This window comes from Bos javanicus, chromosome 18, assembly GCF_032452875.1.
Source record: "Bos javanicus breed banteng chromosome 18, ARS-OSU_banteng_1.0, whole genome shotgun sequence".
Classification (NCBI taxonomy): Eukaryota; Metazoa; Chordata; class Mammalia; order Artiodactyla; family Bovidae; genus Bos; species Bos javanicus.
The window spans coordinates 5,264,778-5,288,111 of record NC_083885.1 but is presented as its reverse complement, the minus strand read 5'-3'; the positions used below and the strand labels follow the sequence as shown (position 1 = coordinate 5,288,111).

General features: G+C 44.7%; 1 protein-coding gene and 1 non-coding gene across 3 annotated transcripts in view; one reads left to right on the top strand and one right to left on the bottom strand.

Moving 5' to 3' along the window:
• The window catches only part of VAT1L (vesicle amine transport 1 like), a 169,047-nt gene that overhangs the window by 122,193 nt on the left and 23,520 nt on the right, over window positions 1-23,334 (bottom strand). For both annotated transcript variants that reach the window (XM_061386820.1, XM_061386821.1), the window contains exons 2-3: window positions 15,434-15,563; window positions 11,059-11,274 (exon numbers count right to left, since the gene is read on the bottom strand). In XM_061386820.1, the coding sequence (XP_061242804.1) occupies window positions 11,059-11,274; window positions 15,434-15,563 (346 nt within the window). The remainder of the gene's footprint in view (window positions 1-11,058; window positions 11,275-15,433; window positions 15,564-23,334) is intronic.
• LOC133231190 (small nucleolar RNA SNORA15) lies at window positions 11,928-12,086 on the top strand. The gene has a single exon (XR_009731069.1). It is a non-coding gene; the product is annotated as a small nucleolar RNA SNORA15 (small nucleolar RNA).

The window sequence follows — 23,334 nt, the reverse complement described above, 5'->3', positions numbered from 1 at the left end:
ATGGTTTAGGAGAAAGAAAGTATGCACCAGCCCCATTGTGTACACACTTATTCAGCCCACCAGCACTTACGAGCTGCTTCTGGGCACTCAGCAGTGCTCCAGACAACAGGAAGGATTCTCAGAAAGGAGAGAAGATAAGCTTCCAGAACTAAGCACAGGGTGGAGAAGCAAGGTCTAAAGGATGATCATTGTTGGAAATTTAACCAAGCAACCAGGCAGGCAAGCGGGGTATGATGATATGATGATGATAACTCATAATGGTCATCACAATAACTGTTGAGAGCCAGGTTCTCTGAAAAAGGACTCTGAGTGCAGACCTGCGTGCAGAGTGCTTATTGGGAAGTACTCGTGGGAACAGCATCTGCAAAGGAGTGAGGGAAGCAGAACTGGGCAGAGAGAGAAGTTGAGCTGTGGCACACCTGCAAAAGATGATCATGCCAGTCCCACAACTGTTTCAAAGATGGGTGAGTCCTACAGAGCTGTCTCTAGTCCTTCAGAGCTGTCTCCATGGATGCAAGGGGGCCGGGTTTCTGTAGCCCTGCGTCCAACAGTGTAGACAGGGGCTGCCCCAGCAAGGGGCAGAAACCTTGAGCAAGGCAGCTCCCTCCCTCGACAGCTATTACTGGGGAGGGGACACAGCCGTGAGTCATCAGTAGCCAAAGCTTCTGGCAGCTTGGGAAAATGTGTACCTCTGTTCTGAAGGGTGTTCTAGATGGCACAGCACAGCATCCCCTACAGTTTCATTAGGTAACGTTTGGGTACTTACTAGGTTTGGGCACTGTTTACATGTTTTACATATATTAATTTATTCAAGCCTCCCAACACTATGAGATAAGTATAATAACTCTACTATACACAAGGAAACTAACAAACAGCTAAGTAGTAAGTCATAGAAAGCAGGACTCAAACCCAGGAAGTCTGTTCCAAAGACTGAACGTTTAACAACTGTTAACTGTTCCTCTGACTCTTATGAATTTAAAGAAGAGAATCATGGTGAGAGTGGATGAATAGGGAGGGGAGTTGGCGCTGGTGAGAGTGATAGGTAAGGAAGTTTTCATCTAGGAGGTAAAGATTGGCCACATCACAAGAAAGCATGACATCGGGCCTTAGAAACCAATGGGTCTATCTCAGTTTACAGGAGAAACATCTGGTCTACCTTATTTTACAGAAGCAGCATTGCATTACCTCATTTTACAGGAAAACCTAAGGCACAAAATGGGAAAAGGCTTACCTAGGACTACACTGTGACGTTGTCAGACCAAAGGATAGAGCCCTACATGCCTGAATCTCTGGCATTCAGGTATCCAGAGCTCTAATTACTCTAAAGAGAAGCTGAAGGACACTCTGGCCATCCCTCAATCACCCAGATTCCACCCTGACCCACTCAAATCTATTCACCCTTCAGCAATACAGAATCTTATAAAACTGTCAACCACAGGTTAAATTTCTGCTCAAAACCCTCCCATGACCCTGCATGGCTTTTAGGATAAGGATAAAATGGTCGTCATGCAAACAACTAATCTCAAAAATATACAAGCAACTCCTACAGCTCAACTCCAGAAAAATAAATGACCCAATCAAAAAATGGGCCAAAGAACTAAATAGACATTTATCCAAAGAAGACATACAGATGGCTAACAAACACATGAAAAGATGCTCAACATCACTCATTATCAGAGAAATGCAAATCAAAACCACTATGAGGTACCATTTCACACCAGTCAGAATGGCTGCGATCCAAAAGTCTACAAATAATAAATGCTGGAGAGGGTGTGGAGAAAAGGGAACCCTCTTACACTGTTGGTGGGAATGCAAACTAGTACAGCCACTATGGAGAAGAGTGTGGAGATTCCTTAAAAAACTGGAAATAGAACTGCCTTATGATCCAGCAATCCCACTGCTAGGCATACACACTGAGGAAACCAGAAGGGAAAGAGACACATGTACCCCAGTGTTCATCGCAGCACTGTTTATAATAGCCAGCACATGGAAGCAACCTAGATGTCCATCAGCAGATGAATGGATAAGAAAGCAGTGGTACATATACACAATGGAGTATTACTCAGCCATTAAAAAGAATACATTTGAATCAGTTCTAATGAGGTGGATGAAACTGGAGCCTATTATACAGAGTGAAGTAAGCCAGAAAGAAAAACATCAATACAGTATACTAACGCATATATATGGAATTTAGAAAGATGGTAACAATAACCCGGTGTACGAGACAGCAAAAGAGACACTGATGTATAGAACAGTCTTATGGACTCTGTGGGAGAGGGAGAGGGTGGGAAGATTTGGGAGAATGACATTGAAACATGTAAAATATCATGTAAGAAACGAGTTGCCAGTCCAGGTTCGATGCACGATACTGGATGCTTGGGGCTAGTGCACTGGGACGACCCAGAGGGATGGTATGGGGAGGGAGGAGGGAGGAGGGTTCAGGATCGGGAACACATGTATGCCTGTGGCGGATTCATTTTGGTATTTGGCAAAACTAATACAATTATGTAAAGTTTAAAAATTAAAAAAAAATTAAAAAAAAAATGGTCGTCATGCTGCCATGTGGTCATTCACCTGCCACTCACTCACTGTCCCTTCTTTCTCTCTTCTTCTCCTCTCTTGCCACATTCTGGTCAGTTTCCGGAACATATGCAGATTCCACATTGTTGATTATTCTTGTAACCTCCTAACCTCTTCCCTTCACTGTTTACACCTCCCCAGCTCCTTGTCATCCTTAAATAGCAGTCCTAAGTTTGGTTCCTAAGTACAGTCATCTCTGATCCCCTAGACTAGGCGCTTAGACCTTGTATTCTATAGTCACAACACCATTTACTCCCTGCTTAGTGCCTATCACCACCGCCATTGATGATTGGTAAAGATGTATTATATCCATGAGACTGCAGGCTTCAGGACAGAGGCATTGGGTTAATGTTGCTCACTTTATAACACCCAGAGACTGACACAGTTACCTATCCTCAGGGCTTGTACTAGATAGATGAAGAAAGAAAGAGAGAGGGAGGGAGGGAGGAAAAGGGAAAGAGAGAGAAGGGAGGAAAGATGGAAGGAAGGGGAGAGAGAAAAAGACAAAGCAAAGAAGAAAAAAGGAAGGAACGAGAAAAAGATAAAAGCAAGGAAGGACAGAAAGAAATGGAGAGGGAAGAACAGAGACAGAAAGATACAGAGGAAAAAAAAGCAAGAGATAGAGATGCAGAGAAAGACAGATGCAGACAGAGGCAGAGCCAGGCACAGAGAGATGAGAGAGGCAGGGGCTGGCGGTGGGGAGGGCAAGGGATTATGAGCAAGTGTGGGGTGGAGGGTGGGAACAATGGGGAGCGGGGTGCGAGAAGGACTCGGGCTTGTGTGAGCAAAGGTGAGGCTGAGAGTTCATCTCTCTATCCAGTCAAATGGTTGAGGAGCCCAAGCGCGGTTTGAACAGGGACTGCGTGGGGGATTCTCTGGAGTTTCTCATAGAGTGAGCCACAGGATGGACACTGTCAGAGGGACCAGTGGCCAGCCGGGGATGGGTAGAGGGCGGGGACAACGGTTGACAGCCTGGTGGGTGCCCATGAGAACAGGCGAGGCTGCTTCTTGCTGTATACTGCACACTTTCCCAGCTGAACAGTTTTTTTTTTTTTTTTCATCTTAATATGGGCAATAATATTCTGAAAAGCAAGTGTGGCCTTTCAAGTGTGTTGCTGGGAAGTGGATGGGTCCCTGGGGTTATATAAACTCAGCAAGACTAGTCTGTCTGTTTGGAGTTCTCAGCGCATGTCCAAGGGCTGGAACTACGGAGGTACATTTTTCTTCATGTCTAATTATGTCTTATGTGTTTGAGGAAAGTGATGCTTGAAAAGGGGCTTGTGTGACAGCCCCGCTAATTCATGAGATCATTGTGCAGACACCTGTCTGAGAGGATGAACAAAGGATGCTGAGATCGGCTTTACCTGCCCCTTGCTCCAGGTTCCAACAACCAGCCGCCCGCTGACTGTATGATTTGTTGCTCTCTTGCTTCTGGCTGTTTAAGTGCCACAGTGGCACTGAGTAATATTTTCTAACCAGAGAGTGATAATAATAACATGATGATAATAGTAATAATAGCAGCTGACACTGGACTTTCCTGTATGCCGGTTAGCTTGCAAAGCCCACTCCATAAACCTCTTTTAAAATGCTGTACAAAAACTGAGATCGATATTATATCCATTCTTACAGATGAAGAAGTAAGATCCAAGGGAGTTAAAGCACTTATTCAAGGTCTCTCACCTGGAAAACAGAGAAGCTAGGATGAAAACCAGCTCAAACTTTGGAATCTGAGCACTTGAAGTTCTGTACTGTCTCTATAACTAACATAAATGCTGCCTTTTCCCCCTTCATTCCTTCTGCCCCTTTCTTCCTTCATTCCCTCTGCAAATACTCAGCAAGTAACCCCAGTATACTGGGCACTGGGCTGTGTGCTCAGGACATAGTGTTGAGGACTTCACACCATCCCTGCCTTCAGGGACACGGCAGCCTACAGCTTATTTCCAGCTGGGAAATTAACAAGAGGAGATGCTCCAGCACTAAATCCGCCTGCCTCTTGGAAGGCTGGTTGTATCAACGGATGGCCCCCTCCTCCTCCTGAAGATAGCTCAACTCTCCTGAGTAACCCCCCAGGCTGTCCTCAGCTCCTGGGGTGGGGGGAAAGCTCACCGACAAAACCCAGAGAGAGGAATCCATTCCACTTCATTCTAAGCAGAAGCTGGGTTTCTCTGCACATGGCCTCCCAGTACTTAAAAAACACGAGCTCTATATTCAAAGAGACCCAAGTACACATGCAAGCCCATCCTCTTTATGGCTGGGTGACCTGAAAGAGGTAACTCAACCTCTCTGTGTCTTAATTTCCTCTGTTATAACGGGGATGAAACAGTATCTACCTCACAGCCACTGTATGGAAATTACTGGACTCTATTTCAGCTCTTATTCCCTCATGATGTGATATATATGTTCAACGAATATTGAATAAACAAAGCCTCTGTCTCAGAGGCCAAATTTAACCTTTATAATGTTTATAATAAAGATAGTTTCTTTGGCTCACTCATGACTTACTGTAAAGAAGTTAAAAGCAACTAAAAATAAAGATCAAGTGAGGCTTATCCAGACATAGACCTAGCTTGGAAGAAATGTTTTTAGATATGTTTTTCTTAACCTAAGGTATATTGCTGACTTGTGAAAGTCAGGCAGTGGCAGCCAGCATCAGAGGTTTCCAGAAGCAGGGAGGTGGGGCCTGGTGCCACGACACATCTCTGCAGCCTCTTTGACATTTAGGAGGGTGAGGGCCTGTTTCTCGGGGTCAGCGGTTACAGAATGAGGGTCTTATGCATCCCAGGGGGTCCTCAGGCCACAGCCCTTCCTGCTGATGGCTGAGATGCAGTTAATCATCATCTCTTCTATTATTCATGGATATGACATGGATATTTAAGGATATGACAGAGGCACTTTATCCTCTTAAAATTTTCAGAGATTCCGTTTCCAAGAATTGTAGGCTCCTGGGGATTCGGAGGTCTTGCTATGGTGTAGACCCTCTTATCCAGGGCATAGGGTAGGGGGCAGACAGAAGACAGGGGCGGTGCAGACAGTTTTGAGGCCGGCTCTGTGGGGCAATCTCAAGAGCGATGGATGGGGGAGTTCCTGGCCCTGGAATTCCGAGTTCAAATTTGATCCTTCCATCTAATGAACGGTTGTGGGCTTGGAAACAACTCTGAAACTCTGGATCTGGGAAATTACAATAGCTCATTTTTACTGGGTGTTTATCACGTGCAAGTATACTGCTTCAAGTTCAGAGGTACCGCCTGAGGCTGGCCATAATGTTACCCCGCTTTACAAATGAGAAAGTCGACTCTCCAAGGGGTTGGAAGATGGAGCTGGGACTAAGCTCAGGGAGCCCAGCTCTAGAACTCATGGTCTGAAGTCTTCCCTGCTACGTACTCTCTCGGGGATAGTTGTTACGAGGGCTACATGAATTCTGTTTACAATGACCCTGGTACACAACTGGTGTGGGACACAACTGGGTGTCTTTGTCTCCTTCTGGCTCTGAGATCTCATGCATGCACCCTCTAGTTGGGTGCTGACGAGTACAGACTAAGCATAGCCGGACCATGGGATGATGGAGGGGGATATGGGTGAAACGGCCACAGGGCCTTGAAGAGGGGGCCTCATTCAACTAATAATGCACACCAGATGCAGAGAGGAAACCTGGAACAATATTCAGAATGTGGGATGGCATGAGCTAGACCGCCAAAGACAGCTTACTAGGCTGAAATTTACAAGATCCCTAGGAGTGATTTTTTTTTTCTGAGATTAAATCAAGGATGGGACTCTCCTTAGCTCAGCATATACGTTTTCTAGGCCATAAAAAATGGCTTGCAACAGCGTTTTGGTTCACAAGTGTTTACTGCATTTATGATGTAGCAGTAACAAATCAGTGGTAAAGAATACACCTGCCGATGCAGGAAACACAGGTTTGATCCCTGAATTAGGAAGATCCCCTGGAGAAGGAGATGGCAACCCGCTCCAGTATCTTGCCTGGGAAATCCCATGGACAGAGAAGCCTGGCGGGCTACAGTCCATGGGGTCGCAAAGAGTCGGACATGACTGAGCGACTGACAAAGACTTGATTGGGGCTTCCCAGGTGGCACTACTGGTAAAGAATCCGACACAGGAGATGCAGGAGACAGTGGTTCAGCCCCTGAGTTGGGAAGATCCCCTGGAGTAGGAAGTGGGCAACCCACTCCAGTATTCTTGTCTGAAAAATTCCATGGACAGAGGAGGCTGGCGGGCTAGAGTCCAAGGGGCTGCAAAGAATTGGACACGACTGAGTGACTGAGTACACACAGAGATTTGATTAGGTGTGTTATCTTCTCAGACCATCTGACTCTGCTACTGTCAGAGGAAATCAACAGCATCTTCAGAGATTGGATACAGCAGTGGAGACTTGGGCAATTTAGATGAGAAAGTGACTGGCTCTGGATTGAATTATTTCCCTATACGATATTAAAGTTTCTTTCCAAATCACGTTTAGGTTGGCATTTCTCACTTCCTGTCTGCAAATTCTGCTCCACAGCCTCTGATAAAGTCAGACAGAAGAAGTCTTGGTACCATGAGGACTGCACACTTTATATAAACTCAGTTAAGCAAACTTTATCCTAATTAGGTTGAATCTGATTTGTCATCTGATCATCATCAAGTTAGGAACCATATATCCAGGCCACAGCCTTTTTGGCTCTTAGAAATGTCTATAGCTGGCACTAAAGTAGAAGATGAACAAATATGTGTTGAATGAATGAATAAATGAAGGAATGAATGATGGAGCTGTTGAGTGGAAAGAGAAGTGTGTTCTAATCAGCCAAAGGAGGGTGTGAATCCTAGTTTTGCAATTTATTACTGGCTTTTCACCATGAAAAGGGAAACAACCCAGAGAAAGTAGCTCTATGAATTCATTTCCTATTGTTGCTACAAAAAATTACCATCTAGTTCCATGGCTAAAAACAAATAAAACCAATTTATTCTGCCAGAGTTTTATATTGTAATAGGATATATATTACATTATATACAGAGGTTTTATATTGCAGTTCTGGAGATCAGAAATCCAAAATGGGTTGCCTGAGGCTAAAATCAAGGTTTTTAGCAGGGTTGTGTTCCTTTTGGAAGCTCCAGGGGAGTCCCTTTCTCTGTCTCTTTCAGCATCAAGGGACTGCCCACAGCCCTTGGCTTATGGTCTCTTCCTCCATCCTTGAGGCCATCAGTGTAACATCTCTGAATCTCCTTCTGACTCTTTTTATCAGACCCACCTGGATAATTCAGAAGGGTCTCTCCACCTCAAGGTCCTTTCCTTAATCCCATCTGCACAATCCCTTTTGCTGTATAAGGGATTAGGACGTGGATGTCTGGGGTGGGGTGGGGGGAGTCAGGGATGGAGAGAGAAAGAGAGACTCACCCTGCCTACCACAGCTGTGCTGTGCACCAAGTCGCTTCAGTCACGTCTGACTCTTTGTGACCCTATGGACCATAGCCCACCAGGCTCCTCTGTCCATGGGATTCTCCAGGGAAGAACACTGGAGTGGGTTGCCATTTCCTCTTCTAGAGGATCTTCCCAACCCAGGGGTTGAACCCATGTCTCATGTCTCCTGCTGCCCACTGCAGCTGAGCCAAATTTATCCAATGGTGATGGGCAACACCCTGTACCTTTCCAGAGCATCACAGATAGCTCATGAAAAGTACTCCCCAGGGAGCCCACCCCCCCATCATGAGGGCAGTGGCTGGCTGTCTTCTTGGGAGGAATCTAGGTCTGCCCCGGAGGTGGCCCGCTGGTCTTTCCACCATGGGGTGGTGACATGGTCTGGGCTCCCTTCAGAACCTGTTGGTTTTTTATAAGACTGTGTCAAGTCCACCCCATCTCACTTGAGTGTTCACATATGTGGATATGTGCTTGGCAAAAAGACTTTCCTCTCACGGTAACCTTGAACTCCATGCTGCATGCGTATTTGTGCATGCTAAGTCATTTCAGTTATGTTTGATTCTTTGTGACCCTATGGACCATAGCCCATCAAGCTCCTCTGTCCATGAGATTCTCCAGGCAAGAACCCTGGAGTGAGTTGCCATGCCCTTCTCTAGGGCATCTTCCCAACCTAGGGATTGAACCCGTGTCTTTTGTCTCCTGCATGGGCAGGCAGGTTCTTTATCATTGGTGCTACCCGGGAAGCCCCCATGCCACATACCACCCATCAAATCTTGATTGGGAAAAATGCTATTTAGAGACCCAAGCACCTGAGAGCTGGAAGTCCAACCCCACCCTTCAAGTGTCCTTGGGTTTAGCCAGACCACATCCTTTTGGCCCCAGGCTATTCACTTTCACTAAACTTTGCTTTACTTAGTGCTATTAGATTATGAAACAAGCACACCATAAGAAGCAGCATCACAGGAGAAGTTGCATTTATGGTAACTGTTCTGTGAGTGGATGTTCATTACATGTCAGCATACATTTCTTATGAGAAACGACAGATAATTATCCCTGGCCTTAAAATCAGCACTGGGATTTCCCTGGTGGCTCGGTGGTTAAGACTCTGGGCTTTCACTGCAGGAGCATGGGTTTGATACCTGGTGGAGGAACTGAGATCCCACAGCCTGCATGGCCTGGCCAAAAGCAAAGTAACTAACAAGCACCCCAGTACTGGTTATGGTTTTCCTGGTGACTGGTTTATCTCCATCAAATGAACACAAGTGCACATGGCTGATCATTTTTCTCCCTTTGCACAACCCACTCTTAGGAAGCCAAGAAGCTTCAGCAAAGCTATAAGACATCAAAGCCTGCATTATATGCACCATTAGTTATCCACCCTCATTGTCCCTTTTCCCCAGTTCCTTCCTGTTTCACATTTTATTTCTTACTGTCCTTTAGTTTAGTTCAGAGTTTAGTCCTTTCGTGTCTGTGAGCCCAGAATAAGGCATGGTAAGAACTTCTGTTATTTCCCAAGACGTTTTTTTCTCTTTTGTGAGACCCAGGTCCCTGATACATTTCTCTTGGTTCCAAGAAGAACAAACTCAAATGAAAAACAAAAAATCAAAACACATAACCAAACAACGTCAATGCTGATGTTTCAACACAGACTCTCAGCAGAACTGAATCCAGCTCCACTGTAAAGCCTGGCACTGAACTTGATAAAAGGAAAACAGGTCTCTCACGTCACACGCCGAGCACACCGAGCTCATAAATGCCAGCGTTCTAAATGGCTTGCTTGCTGTTAACAGATTCGCTGGCACTGAAATCCATTTCTTTTCTGGGGGATATTTAACTTTTATTGTATCTTTACTCATGGTCAAAAGACATTGGCAAATTTGCTAAAGTGATTGAAGATACTCTTCTTAAAGGCATTCCTGAAGTTTTGCCTTCATATCTTTGTATGTGAGCTTGTCTTCTTGGAAAGGAAAACCAGAAATGAGTTTTACAGTATATAATGTTTTGGTAGTTGTAGAAAGCCAAGATTAAAAACAAAAAAAACAACCTTAGTAGAACCACCAATGAAAAAAATCTTTAAGATATACGCAACCTAAGAGTTCATCTCTGAGTTCATAAAACAACAGAATCCTCAACACCAAGAACCTCTCACACCCTACTGGACAGTGTATCCAGACCCTCTCTTTTTAATCTCTATCCCCATAGAGCCCAAGACGTAGTATGTATTCAATGCACAGTCACTGAATTAGTGAGTAACATCTCACTCTCTGTCCATGGAATTTCCCAGTCAAGACATGACTAGTGACTGAGCACAAGTACCTCTCATTCTCAAAGGTTGGAGTTCTCCTCCAACCCCAAGACACCTAGGGGAACACAGTGCTTGCCCTGGGGCAGGTTGGCAGTACATATGATGTGACTGGTACTGAGATCCATCCAAACCATGAAAGAAATCTCTGCCATTCCTGAGCTCCAGGGCAGCAATTTTAATTTCCTTTATTTCTTCCCTTGTCAAAACATGCCTTACAGGTGACATTCCTACAAGCAACCGCTCTCATGGGCAGACTTAGGTTAAAGTGTCATTCCCACTGTGCTAGTACAATCTCCATCTGCCTCCCTGCCACCCAAGAAAATATATCAGAACACAAATGAACAAGGACACCATTACTCTGGGAAGTATCACGAATTTGTGGCAACTTATTGAAAAGAGTAAAGCCTCCACCATTTTGGCATTTCAGATAATGTTAGTTGTACATGACCTAGGAGCATCTCACAGTGATTGACATGAAGGTTCACTGGGATGCCAAGGCTGAGAGTGAGTGCTTCTCTACAGAATCCACCACTGAGACACACCATCTAGGAGATATTTCCAAACTCCAGAGAAACCATCTCTGAGGCTCACATTAACCCCAACTCATTCGTCCTTATGAACTCTGCCACCCACGTGAGATTCAGGGGAACCAGTGATCATCTCTACGAATGGACACAGGTCACAAAGAAACATCATCAACCGCGTGTCACTCCACTCTCTCCACCCTGACCTCGGGGAGGAGGACGCACAGCAGCCCACTCACCACGCCGCCGCCAGCCGAGTGTATGAGCACAGACATCCCTTCTCGGAGGTTGGCGACTTCGAAGAGCATCATGTAGGCGGTGACGAAGTTCATGGGGAAGGCAGCGGCCTCAGAGAAACTCATGTCCTCGGGGATCTTGTAGACAAATTCCACAGGTGTGCACACCACCTCTGCCCAGGCGCTGTAATTGACAAATGCCATGACGCGGTCCCCGATCTGGCGAGAGGGAAGCACGGCGTGAGTGGAGGTTTCTTAGTCTTTTTTGAGAGATTTCTCAAGTATACTTGATGATCTAGCGAAAACTGTAGAGTCCTTCCCAGGAGGAAAAAAAAAAAGAAACCTCAAACCCTAAAATATGCACACCTTCACCTCACCTGCCTTTTGAGGCATTTGTGGATGCTCTGAACCAATCTCTGCAAGCTTCCCAGAGGCCATGGAAGCCCCGGTCTGTATCCCTCTTCCGGAGCATAAATATACGACGTGCACCACGTTGCACGCCTTGGAATGTTAGCGTCAGAAGGTCACATTACCGATCCGACCTCTCATCTAATCTCCCTGTTTCAGGACGTGGAGGGTCAAAGGGGCAGGGCTGGGAGTCAGTCTGCTCTCTTCGGTTCTCTCCCAGCCCGTATTGATTCCCTGCCAGGCTAGTTCACTGCAGTATTTGCATCAAAGGTTAGCACCGGATTGGCATTAGACGTGAAACGTGGTGCGTCAGAAAAGTCATGTAAATCTGAGTGCAGGGAATTGAATAAAAGCAACCAGGCTCAGAGAGAAATAGGAGACCGCCCGCGGGTGTGAGGAGCACACGTATTATACGGCAGGGTTGTCCTAAGGCTGTCACGTGGTTTACCTCCTGATCGGATGAGGCAGGGCTGAAGACTGCGGTTTTTTTTAATCAGTGGTTTACTTAGCCAGACACCAGGCAGAAAAGAAAAGAGTGGTCTTCCCTTTAAAGTGGTTATAATCATGTGCTAAGTTTTTTTTTCTTTCCTCATAACATATCATTATTCAATGGAAATACAAAGTAAACCATCAGGAACAGCTTATGAGTTGCCAAGTGGTAGTTCAATGGAACCATTCTGCTATCTGATGTTAGGCTTGTACTGTGACTCTTCAATGCAATATTCAAATTGTTACTGTCATAGTGATTTCTCAGGAAACTAATGGCTTGCATATATCTGTGTTTTAGTTTACTTTTTTTTTTTAGTAATTGATTCTACTGTTTTCTTCTAGTTTAGCCTTTCTCTTTTACCTCTGTTCAACAAACTACAACAAAAGCCTCCCATGAGACTGTTTTTTTTTATAGCTCCATATTACAGATGAACGATGAGAGGTTTTTGCAGACACTTAAACTGAAGCAAAGAGAAGATCACATCACTGATCTGACCCAAAAGTCATGCAGCCAGAGAGCAGCTGGACCTGGATATGAACATAGCGAGGCTGACTCCAGATACAAATAGTTCATTCATTACACCTAAGTGCTACAAAGAAGACACTGAGTTATATAAGAGTGTGCAACAGGGGAAACCCACCAAGTCTGGGAATATTAGTCTAAGGTCTTTAAGTTCCAGTTTCCTTGGCTCTTACATGGGTTTAATATTAGGAACGGCTCCTTATGAGATTAAATAAAATAATAAGCAAGCAACCTACATGGCATGGTGCATGTAAACTGAGCAAAGAACAGTCAGTGCCAGCTCTTAAGAAGCCTGGTTCCTGATCTCCCATGGAATTCACACTTTAATGATCGAAAGCTAAATCTGTGACCCACTGAGTTTCATGAAGCAGAGGAAGAGCTGTCTAGTGAGGAAACTGATGGGTGGGAGAGGCTGTCTCATGGGCAGTGAGGGTCAATCCTTGGAAGCATTGAGAATCAAAGGATGCTGTCAGGAACATCATGGCTTGGACCAGAGGATCGCTCAGGTCTAATACCGGCATCCTCCTTTTTCAGAGTCATGCAAACCTAAAGCTCTGTCATAGCACCACAGAGTAGCTGATGACGTGCGGTGTAAACAGAGTGTGGGAAAAGAGTATCTCAACCACCGTGACAGTGATGGTCATACCACCCCAGACCACCCTGACAGTAATGGTCGTGCCATCCAGCAGAGTTGTCTGCTCCAGAGGCCTCTCATTTCATTATCAAAACGTCAAAAAGAGGGGTCAGCCATCAGATAAACCCTAATCTCAGAGTCCAGAGGTGGGAAACTTTTTAAAAAATATCTAATTCACCTCATTATTTGATTCTGTTAGGGGAAAGAAATTAGTTTTTGGCAACGCAGCCCAAATGATTCCTTTTCTGCAGTGCTCCCGGCAATAATTTTTCAAGGCTTCCTTGTAATCGATCAAGCCAAGACAGCTAGCTATTCCATGTGTTGCTGTGTGGAATTCTATCTCCAACATGATTGAAAATCTTAAGTCAGACTTATAGAGGGCATATTAGTATTGGTTTTTCTCCCCAATCACGCCCTGACTAGAAACCCGTAGGTGGCTTCTTTTATTCGTGCAGCTGAAAGGACTGGAGGAGGGGTGGAAGAGATGATGGATCAATCTGACAATAAGCAAGCCAGGGCTAACTAGCAAAAGAAAGATCATACATAAGGGAAAATATATATAATCAGGCACAGTGATTCCTCCCTATAAACCAAGGTCAACCCATCCCTAAAATGATGGGTTGTTTATCCAGTGCTCAGGATTGATAGAGCAAACGGTATGCTCTTTCCTTTGGGACCACGTGGAGGAATGAAGAACAGATTGTATTTCTTATACGCAGCATTTTCAGGGAGAGACAGTGCTGCCTCTGGTTATATTGCCTACCTGGGGACAGAAAATGTAAAGTCACAGAGAAGAAAAGAAAAAGCACAATTACTTCTCTCTGAACGTTTTTCTGCCGTGTTATCTGGAAACCACTGACAAAAAGACAGATGAGCTGGTTGAGGGGTCCAGACATTCATCATAATGAATTTGGAGCATATTGATATTTTCAAAGTATACTGAGGCTCTGAGGCACTGAGACCAAGCAGCAGGCTCAAAATCGATTCCGAGGGGATTTTGGCATTGCCTTTTACAGGATTTTTCTTCCTGTATTAACCATCCAATGCAGCATTTGCAGGTGGGGAGGAGGGGTAAAGATTGTGGGACTGTAGGAAGAATCAAAACTCTCTAGTGGTTTGAATTCAGGTTCACCTTCTACTTGCTCTCATTCTGACCGCATGGAAAACTACCAAACCCTCTGAACTTCATCTCTAAGGGGATAATAATCTTTACGTTGCAGGGTTGTGATGGGGCTGAAAAACAGTAACTTGCCCATGTTTCTGGTTATGATGGATTCTCAAGTGTGAGGTCTCTTTGTCTCTCCGTGGGGAAGCACTAAAGTTTAATGAGAGCTCTTATGCCTGATTTCCAATGGCTTTTCTTGCTCTCAACTACCACAATTTTGTATAGTTGATTTGCCCATAGGTTTTTCAGTTTTCATAGACCAGATCCTATTTGATTTATATGGTAATGGTAAATAGGATATTTTCAGTGATTAAAAATTTTGTTATTGGGAGTTATGTACATGTACAAAAACAGAATTATATAATAACCCTTTGTAGACTTGTCTTACTCCCCAAGCCACCAACCCATAGCCAATTCTGTCTTACTGTCAGATAACTCTACCCTTTGTCTTTAAATTTTTCATCCAAAAATGCCCTTTCTCAATGTCTGAAATAATGACTTATAAGTGATTAGAAGAAACAGAGGCTATTTCTCACCAACCTTTGCATTTTGTAATTAACTTCTGAGCCTGATGTGATGGCGAAATGGGAGCCACGAGTAGAGAGAGGAGGGGTGTACGCTTGGTTAACCCATGGCCAAATCCATAGTTGTATTCATTTTAATCTTTTTAAAAAAACATTTTTCTTTTTAAAAATCCTTTTAATAGCTATAAAGTGAATAAAGGGGATGTTAAGGTTTCCCCTGGCCACTTCACCAGACTGTTGCGAGGAGTTGTAACAAGATGGTCCCTGAGAAAGGCATGAGACACTGGGAAAGTCCTATCACTTATGAATATCGTGTGTGAAACAGATAGCTGATGGGAGCCGCTGACGGCACGGGGGGCTCCAGGCCATGCTCTGTGAGGGGTGGGGTGAGGCTGGGGGAGGTTCAGGAGTTGGGGACATATGTGTGCCCACGGCGAGTCACTCGTATGGCAGAAATCAACACACTACTATCGGGCAATTATCCTTCAATTGAAATAAATTTTAAAAAGCAAATAACAAGAAGACATGTTACAGATGATTTCAAATGCATTTTGCATAATGTTTTGTTTAATCTTGTATTATTTCAATAGATTCCAGATAAATATCACCCTTTCAGTCAGAAGTCAAAACATTACCTCAAATCCTTTAACGCTGTCCCCTAGGGCTTCAACAATCCCAGAACACTCAAATCCTGGCACCAGCGGGGTCTTGGGAGGGGTGTCGATATTCCCCTGGCGCACCATCAAGTCAATGAAGTTTAAACCACTGTAAACAGCAAAATGAAAAGAGAGAAATTCACGATGAGATGGAAAGAAAGCACTGGCTTGACTCTTCTTTCCTTCCCATCCCCTCCCTCCCCTTCCTCCCCCAGTTCCTCTCTTCTTTCTTTTTTAACTTTCTGGAAAAATGTGTCTAATAATAACGTTACTTAGCTAGATGTCACCAAGAAAGCAAAACAATTATCTCTCTAGACAACTCATGCTTTCTCAGCCCTTCAAATGGCATCTGCAGCGTTCACGCTGTAATTCAAGAGAGAGCCTCGTTGTCCCCACTCACAGCCTCCTTACTCTAACTCTTAAAAATGTATTGACCAGCCTGGTCATTAGCCATTCTAGCACTTAATTGAGGGAAAAAAAAATACTAGGAAGAGCTTATAAGAAGAAACACAGAAAGCAGCCAGACATAATGGCTACCCACCTATCTATGAAAAAGAAAGAGAAAAAAAGATCTAACTTAAAAGGTCTCAAATAGACTGTCACAAGTAGCTCAGCTGGTAAAGAATCCACCTGCAATGCAGGAGACCCAGGTTCCATTCCTGGGTTGGGAAGAGCCTCTGGAGAAGGGACAGGCTACCCACTCCAGTGTTCTTGGGCTTCCTTTGTGGCTCAGCTGGTAAAGAATCCACCTGCAATGTGGGAGACCTGGGTTCTATCCCTGGATTGGGAAGATCCCCCGGAGAAGGGAACGGCTACCCATTCCAGTACTCTGGCCTGGAGAATTCCAGGGTCACAGAGTCAGACATGACTGGGCAACTTTCGCTTTCACTTTCAACCATGTCACAGACCTACACCAGCACCGCGACATAAAGGCCAGCCGTAATGTTGACCATGAGCCATCAAGAGACCAGGCTGGGTGCGCCTGCAGGACGGTGACTCGAAAGAGAGAGGTCAAAGGGACAGGCCAGTGGGTGTGGGAAGACTGGAAGGCTTGTTTCAAAAACCTGAGTTTTCTCTGGCTGAGAGAAATTGTTTGGTATTCTCTATAGACATATTACTTTTGAAGTAAGAAAGTTATCATTAAACTATATCAAAGTCATTGCCTTGGAAATCCACATACTTGATTGTAATGATGCTACCAATGTTCCAAACTATTGGTTGTTTTTTTAAGAGCTACAATTGAGAATTGCATTTAACAGCTGTGAAGGAATGAAGTGAGAAAGCATGTATGTGAAATACACGAGCATGTATTTTTTTCGCACATGTGGCTCTAACGTACTTCCTGTTTTCACAAGCTGCCATCTAAGGAAAACATGGGTTGGAGAAACCAAAGTCCTCGGTCTGGCCCAAGGCCTATTGGCCTCTGACCACAGCTTCTCTCGCAAGCAGAAGACTTGAACTCTTTCTTAAACACAGCTTGTCCATTTCTTCCTCGGCCTCTTTGCAGCCAGGGACACAGGACGTCTACCTTCCACCTCTGGTCTCCACTTGTCAGTCTCATCCATAGCAATGGACAGGGGCAAGGAGGGTGACTTCCTTGAAAGGCGGATTAGAGTCACCCCTTTCTCAAGGTTTTTCTAGTCACAAATGAGGCCAGATTCACATATTCCCCCCACCGAAGTATCTCTGACGTGTGCCCTTTCTGAAGACAGCTGCATGCCTCACACTTCTTGGCTCCCAGAATACCTGGCATGCCTCATACCCACAGCAACACAGTAGGTACTCAAGCAACACACACTGAATCAAAGAATATTCATGAATATTCAAAAACACGTGCTGCCAGGTTGAGTACTAACACCTTTTAGAAAACAGCCAAGGGATGCTCAGAGTCATGGACACCCTTCTGAAATGTGTGTGTAGACTTCCAACGATCCTGTTTCGATGTTTAATAGTTCTTAGGGCCACTTAGTAACCAAAATGTTCTCCAATAATGTGGCTGAATAAAGTCTCAATTCCACGACTTCTCCCTGGGTAACCTTGGGTCGGTTATGCAACCTCTCTAAGCCTCAGTTTCCTCATCTGTGAAATGGGAGTTATGAGAGCACCCGTATCACAGGGTTGTTGGGAAAACTGATGAGAGTCAGGCATTGTGCCAAGTAAAAAGTACGTATTCAATAATAATAATATCTGTGTCTTCTATTAAGAAGGCTGAAGTGTGAGATATATTTTGGGAAGATTGCCATTAAATGAGAGTGAAAAATCGTTTCAGAGCTGAAATGGGAAAACTTGAGCTATCTGTAAGCTTCGCTTCTGTGAAATAGCCCATTTTCCGACACAATCAAATAAATAAAACATCACTGTATAACAATGAAAGGAATTTCTACATCCCAAATCAAACACTCCATCTCATGTCACACATATTTCAGCTCACCGTGTTATATCCTCCATGTGAAAACTTATGATTTCCCAAGACCCCTGATGGAGAAATGGCAAAAGAGATGACTTGACAGTGCTGTAAACGCGCCAGCCCCTTGGACAAGGTTTCAGCCGAGATGCCTGTAGCACTGCTCTGTAGGGCAGCCTTCAGTTTCCATCCAGCATGAAGCGGGTGCAGTGATTATAAATGAGGAGGCAGCTACTCAATGCCAGAGAGAAGGGCCAAGACTTATAGAGCCTTATATAAGGGCTTAGCCTCTATAAGGGCCAAGACCTTATAGAGCCAGGAGCACCCCGTTTTCTCAGTGAGGCATGCACTCAGGATTGTGGAGGAAGCCAGTCACCTTCAGGATGGAAACATGAAGGAGGTGTGTCCCACGTGAGGGGGGATGGGTCAGTGTTGTTTATCTCAGCAGAGAGGAGGTGACGAGGTGGTGACGAAGCACCTTTATGCTACATCAGACCTGTTTCATGGTGTCTGCCCACGCACCTCCTCCTCAAATGGAGCCAGCCAGCATTTACTGAGGGCCTCATTTGGGGCAGAAACTGGGATAAACATTTTCCTTTTGTTATTTAAGACTCAACAACACTCCTACAAAGTATGAACTATCATACCCACTTTTCAGATGAGGAAACTTAGGCTCAACAAGTTACTTGTGTAAAGTCTCATCTGTGGAAACTGTCGAAGTCAGGATTCAAATCCAAGCCAAGTCCAGAACCTGGGACCTCACAGATGACACCCTAGTCCCTCTTCACAGGGACTCCATCCACTGCCCTTGATGAAGGGGGCACATCCAGGGCCCACATTTATAACTTCCTATCTCTTTGCCAGCTGACTGTACCAATGGTTGGACCCAGTGTTGGAGGAGTGGCCAATCCTAGTTTGAGCAGGAGCGCATGCAGCATAAAGCAAATGAGCTGGTCCAAGAACTGGATCTCAGAAACTATGAACTGGAAAACATGCATCAAGAGAACAACTTGGTACCAGAGAGGATGTCAAAAGATAGGACTGAGCCAGGTCGCAGAGCCAACCCAGCAGCTTCCACCAGGGTCAGCTATACACACCTCACTGCTGAATTACCAAGGATGGAAGAGCCCACTCTCGACCTGTGGTGCCTCCTTGCCCCATGTGCCCCCTGCCGTCAGATACCTAAGGGGCCCTTGGATACTTCACATACATGTTTATAACAGGGCTCTTCGTTGGGTTATGTGTGTGGTTTCTGCCTCATGAACCCAAAATACAAATGAAAACAAATACTAGAATCAATATCCGTAAATCACTCACTGGACAACCATTAATGACCTCATTTTTTTCCCCCCAAGCAAAACAAGTAACATTGTTTAGCAATAATAAGTTCCTTGCCCAAGACCACACAGACAGTGAATGGTGAAGGAAAGGACTTAAACTTGGGTCTGTCAAACACGTTTTTCTTCCCACTCCCTCAGGAAAAAACACAGGGAGAGGCATATCAAGCCATGCATCATCATTATAATAGTTTCTAATTTTCTCTAAAATTCCCTGGTGGCTCAGATGGTAAAGCGCCTGTCTACAGTGCAGGAGACCTGGGTTCAATCCCTAGGTCGGGAAGATTCCCTGGAGAAGGAAACGGCAACCCACTCCAGTACTCTTGCCTAGAAAATCCCATGGACAGAGGAGCTTGGTGCAGGCTACTGTCCATGGGGTCGCAAAGAGCGGGCATGGCTGAGCGACTTCACTTGCACCTTTGGGAATTCTGAGGCGGGGGGCACTGACTATGCCTGATGATTCGGGCCCACACCAGGGGTGACTGTCAGATGTCTTTCTTGCTGACTTTTTATGTGACTCTCTTAAACATCTGAAGAGAAGTGAAGTGAAGTGAAGTCGCTCAGTCGTGTCCGACTCTTTGCGACCCCATGGACTGTAGCCTACTATGCTCCTCTGTCCATGGGATTTTCCAGGCAAGAGTACTGGAGTGGGTTGCCATTTCCTTCTCCAGGGGATCTTCCTGACCCAGGGATCGAACCCAGGTCCCCTGCACTGTAGGCAGATGCTTTACTGTCTGAGCCACTGGGGAAGTCCACCAGGGAAGTCCTTAAACATCTGAGGGCACTGCAAAAAGAAATAGTACTGCAAGGTGCTCGATGCAAAAATGCAACCCTGTGTTTCTCCAAGACTGACACAGTTAGAAAGGTAAGGCTTTTGTTCCCTCCTATATTAAATTATTAGTCAAATGAGAGGCTTAAAGTGTTATTACTGAGATTTACAGTGTTTCAGACATATAGCAAAGTGATTTAGTTTTTTATATATGTATATATACATATATATATGTGTATGTATATACATATATGTATATATATACACACACACAGTTTTTCAGATTCTTTCCCACCATAGATTATTAAAAGATATTAAACATAGCTATGGTTTTTCCAGTAGTCATGTATGGATGTGAGAGTTGGACTGTGAAGAAAACTGAGCACCGAAGAATTGATGCTTTTGAGCTGTGGTGTTGGAGAAGACTCTTGAGAGTCCCTTGGACTGCAAGGAGATCCAACCAGTCCATTCTGAAGGAGATCAGCCCTGGGATTTCTATGGAAGGAATGATGCTAAAGCTGAAACTCCAGTACTTTGGCCACACTGGGAGGGATTGGGGGCAGGAGGAGAAGGGGACAACAGAGGATGAGATGGCTTGATGGCATCACCAACTCGATGGACGTGGGTCTGGGTGAACTCCGGGAGTTGGTGACAGGGAGGTCTGGCGTGCTGTGATTCATGGGGTCGAAAAGAGTCAGACATGACTGAGCAACTAAACTGAACTGAACTGAAACATAGCTCCTTTGCTGTAGTAGGTCCCTTTTTTAATCTATTTGATAGACAGTAGTGTATATCCGCTAATCCTAAATTCCTAAATTTATCCCTCCACCCACCCCTCCTCTTTGGTAACCATATGTTTGTTTTCTTTGTGAGTCTATTTTTGTTTTTTAAATAAGCTCAAATGTGTCAGTTTTCAGATTGCACATATAAATGACACTGTGTAATACTTGTCTTTCTCTGTCTTGCTTGCCTCACTTAGTATGATGGTCTGTGAGCTCATCCATGCTGCTGCAGATAGCGTCATTTCGTTCTTTTTTATGGCTGAGTGATCTTCCATCATACGTATGCATGTATCAGGTGTCTGTGTGTGTGCTCAGTCGCTTCAGTGTCGTCCGACTCTCTGCAGCCCTATGGACTGCAGCCCGCCAGGCTCCTCTGTCCGTGGGATTCTCCAGGCAAGAATACTGGAGTGGGTTGCCATGGCCTCCTCCAGGGGATCTTCCCAACCCAGGGATTAATTCCATGTTTCTTATGTCTCCTGCACTGGCAGGCGGGTTCTTTACCACTAGCACCACCTGGGAAGCCCAGGCATGTACCACATCTTCTTTATCCATTCATCTGTTGATGGGCATTTAGATTCTTCCCACGTCTTCACTATTGTAAACAGCACTGCAATTAACATAGGGGTGTGTATCTTCTCAAAGTATAGTTCTATGCCCAGGAGTGGCATTGCAGGATCAAATGGCAACTCTATTTTTAGATTTTTAAGGAATCTCCCTGATATTCTCCATAGGGGCTGTACCAATTTACATTGCCACCAACAATGTAGGTGGGCTCCCTTTTCTGTATACCCTCTTCAGCATTTATTATTTGTAGGTTTTTCAGTGATGCCATTCTGATACTTCATTGTGGGCTTGAGTTACATTTCATTACTAATTAGCAATGTTAGGCATCTTTTCACCTGCCTGTTGCTTGTTTTGAATGTCTTCTCTGGAGAAATGTCTGTTTAGGTCTTCGGCCCACTTTTGGATTGGATTACTTGGTTTGTTGATATTGGATTGTATGAGCTGTTTGTATAATTTGGAAATCTGTCACTTGTCAGTTGTACCATTTGCAAATATTTTTTCCAAGACTGTAGGTTGTCTTTTCATTTTGTTTATGGTTTCCTTTGCCGTGCAAAAGCTTCTGAGTTATTTCTTCAAGGACACCAGTAAGTGGATGACTGAAAAATCAGCCCAGCTATCAGTTCAGTTAGTCAGTTCAGTTACTCAGTCGTATCCAACTCTTTGCGACCCCATGAATCGCAGCACGCCAGGCCTCCCTGTCCATCACCAACTCCTGGAGTTCACTCGGACTCATGTCCATCGAGTCAGTGATGCCATCCAGCCATCTCATCCTCTGTCGTCCCCTTCTCCTCCTGCCCCCAATCCCTCCCAGCATCAGACTCTTTTCCAATAAGTCAACTCTTTGCATTAGGTGGCTAAAGTACTGGAGTTTCAGTTTCAGCATCAGTCCTTCCAATGAACACCCAGGACTGATCTCTTTTAGAGTGGACTGGTTGGATCTCTTGCAGTCCAAGAGACTCTCAAGAGTCTTCTCCAACACCACAGCTCAAAAGCACCAATTCTTCGGCTCTCAGCTTTCTTCACTGTCCAACTCTCACATCCATACATGACCACTGGAAAAACCATAGCCTTGACTAGACGGACGTTTGTTGACAAAGTAAAGTCTCTGCTTTTCAATATGCTATCTAGGTTGGTCATAACTTTCCTTCCAAGGAGTAAGTGTCTTTTAATTTCATGGCTGCAATCACCATCTGCAGTTATTTTGGAGCCCAAAAAAATAAAGTCTGACACTGTTTCCACTGTTTCCCCATCTATTTCCCATGAAGTTATGGGACCAGATGCCCAGCTATAGTTTATTAATTTTCCAGTTTGAGAGAAAATTGGCCCAAAGAGGGATTTAGCAAAGAAGAGCAAGTAGATGTGGAGAAAGTCCCCTTCTATTTTCCAGGTGAAGGTAAGGTGAAGGTTGCTCATGGTAAAGGGTTTTGGATTTCCTGCCGTCTTGTTCTTCCCAGAGGCCATCAGTGTCCTCGGCACAGATCACTAGACAAAGGACAATGTGATGAAAATCTTGAAAATCTTCCAGAATCCTACTTCTCTACTAATGCACCTCAATAGACCCCAATCATATATTTTGACCTCACACTCAATAGGAATCCCTAATCTTGCCCCATCTGGTTCAGTTGAGAGATACGTGGTCACAGAAACCACCTTCAGAAACCCGCTGTTTTACTTTCTGAGGGATTGTTGAACATATCATTTGTTACAATATACGTTCTCTTCTTTATGAAGACTGGGGATTTTCCCTCAAATTTCAACACAGAGGTTTAGTTTACGTGGGTCTCACAGGCCCAGCACAGTGTAGAAACTGATCATATTTGTTTCTTTTCATTGGCTACTAGGAAGCTCCAGGCCAAAGTTGTAGCACCCCTCCCTGAAAACAGCAGCGCTTTCTGGAATTCATTCTCTATGTCATTCTAACACTCACCATCATCTTAACTTTCTGAATGCTTTGGGGTTGCCATTTTTAAAAGTCTTAGGCTCTGTTATCTTAGATCTCAAACTTGATTGTACACCAGAATTCT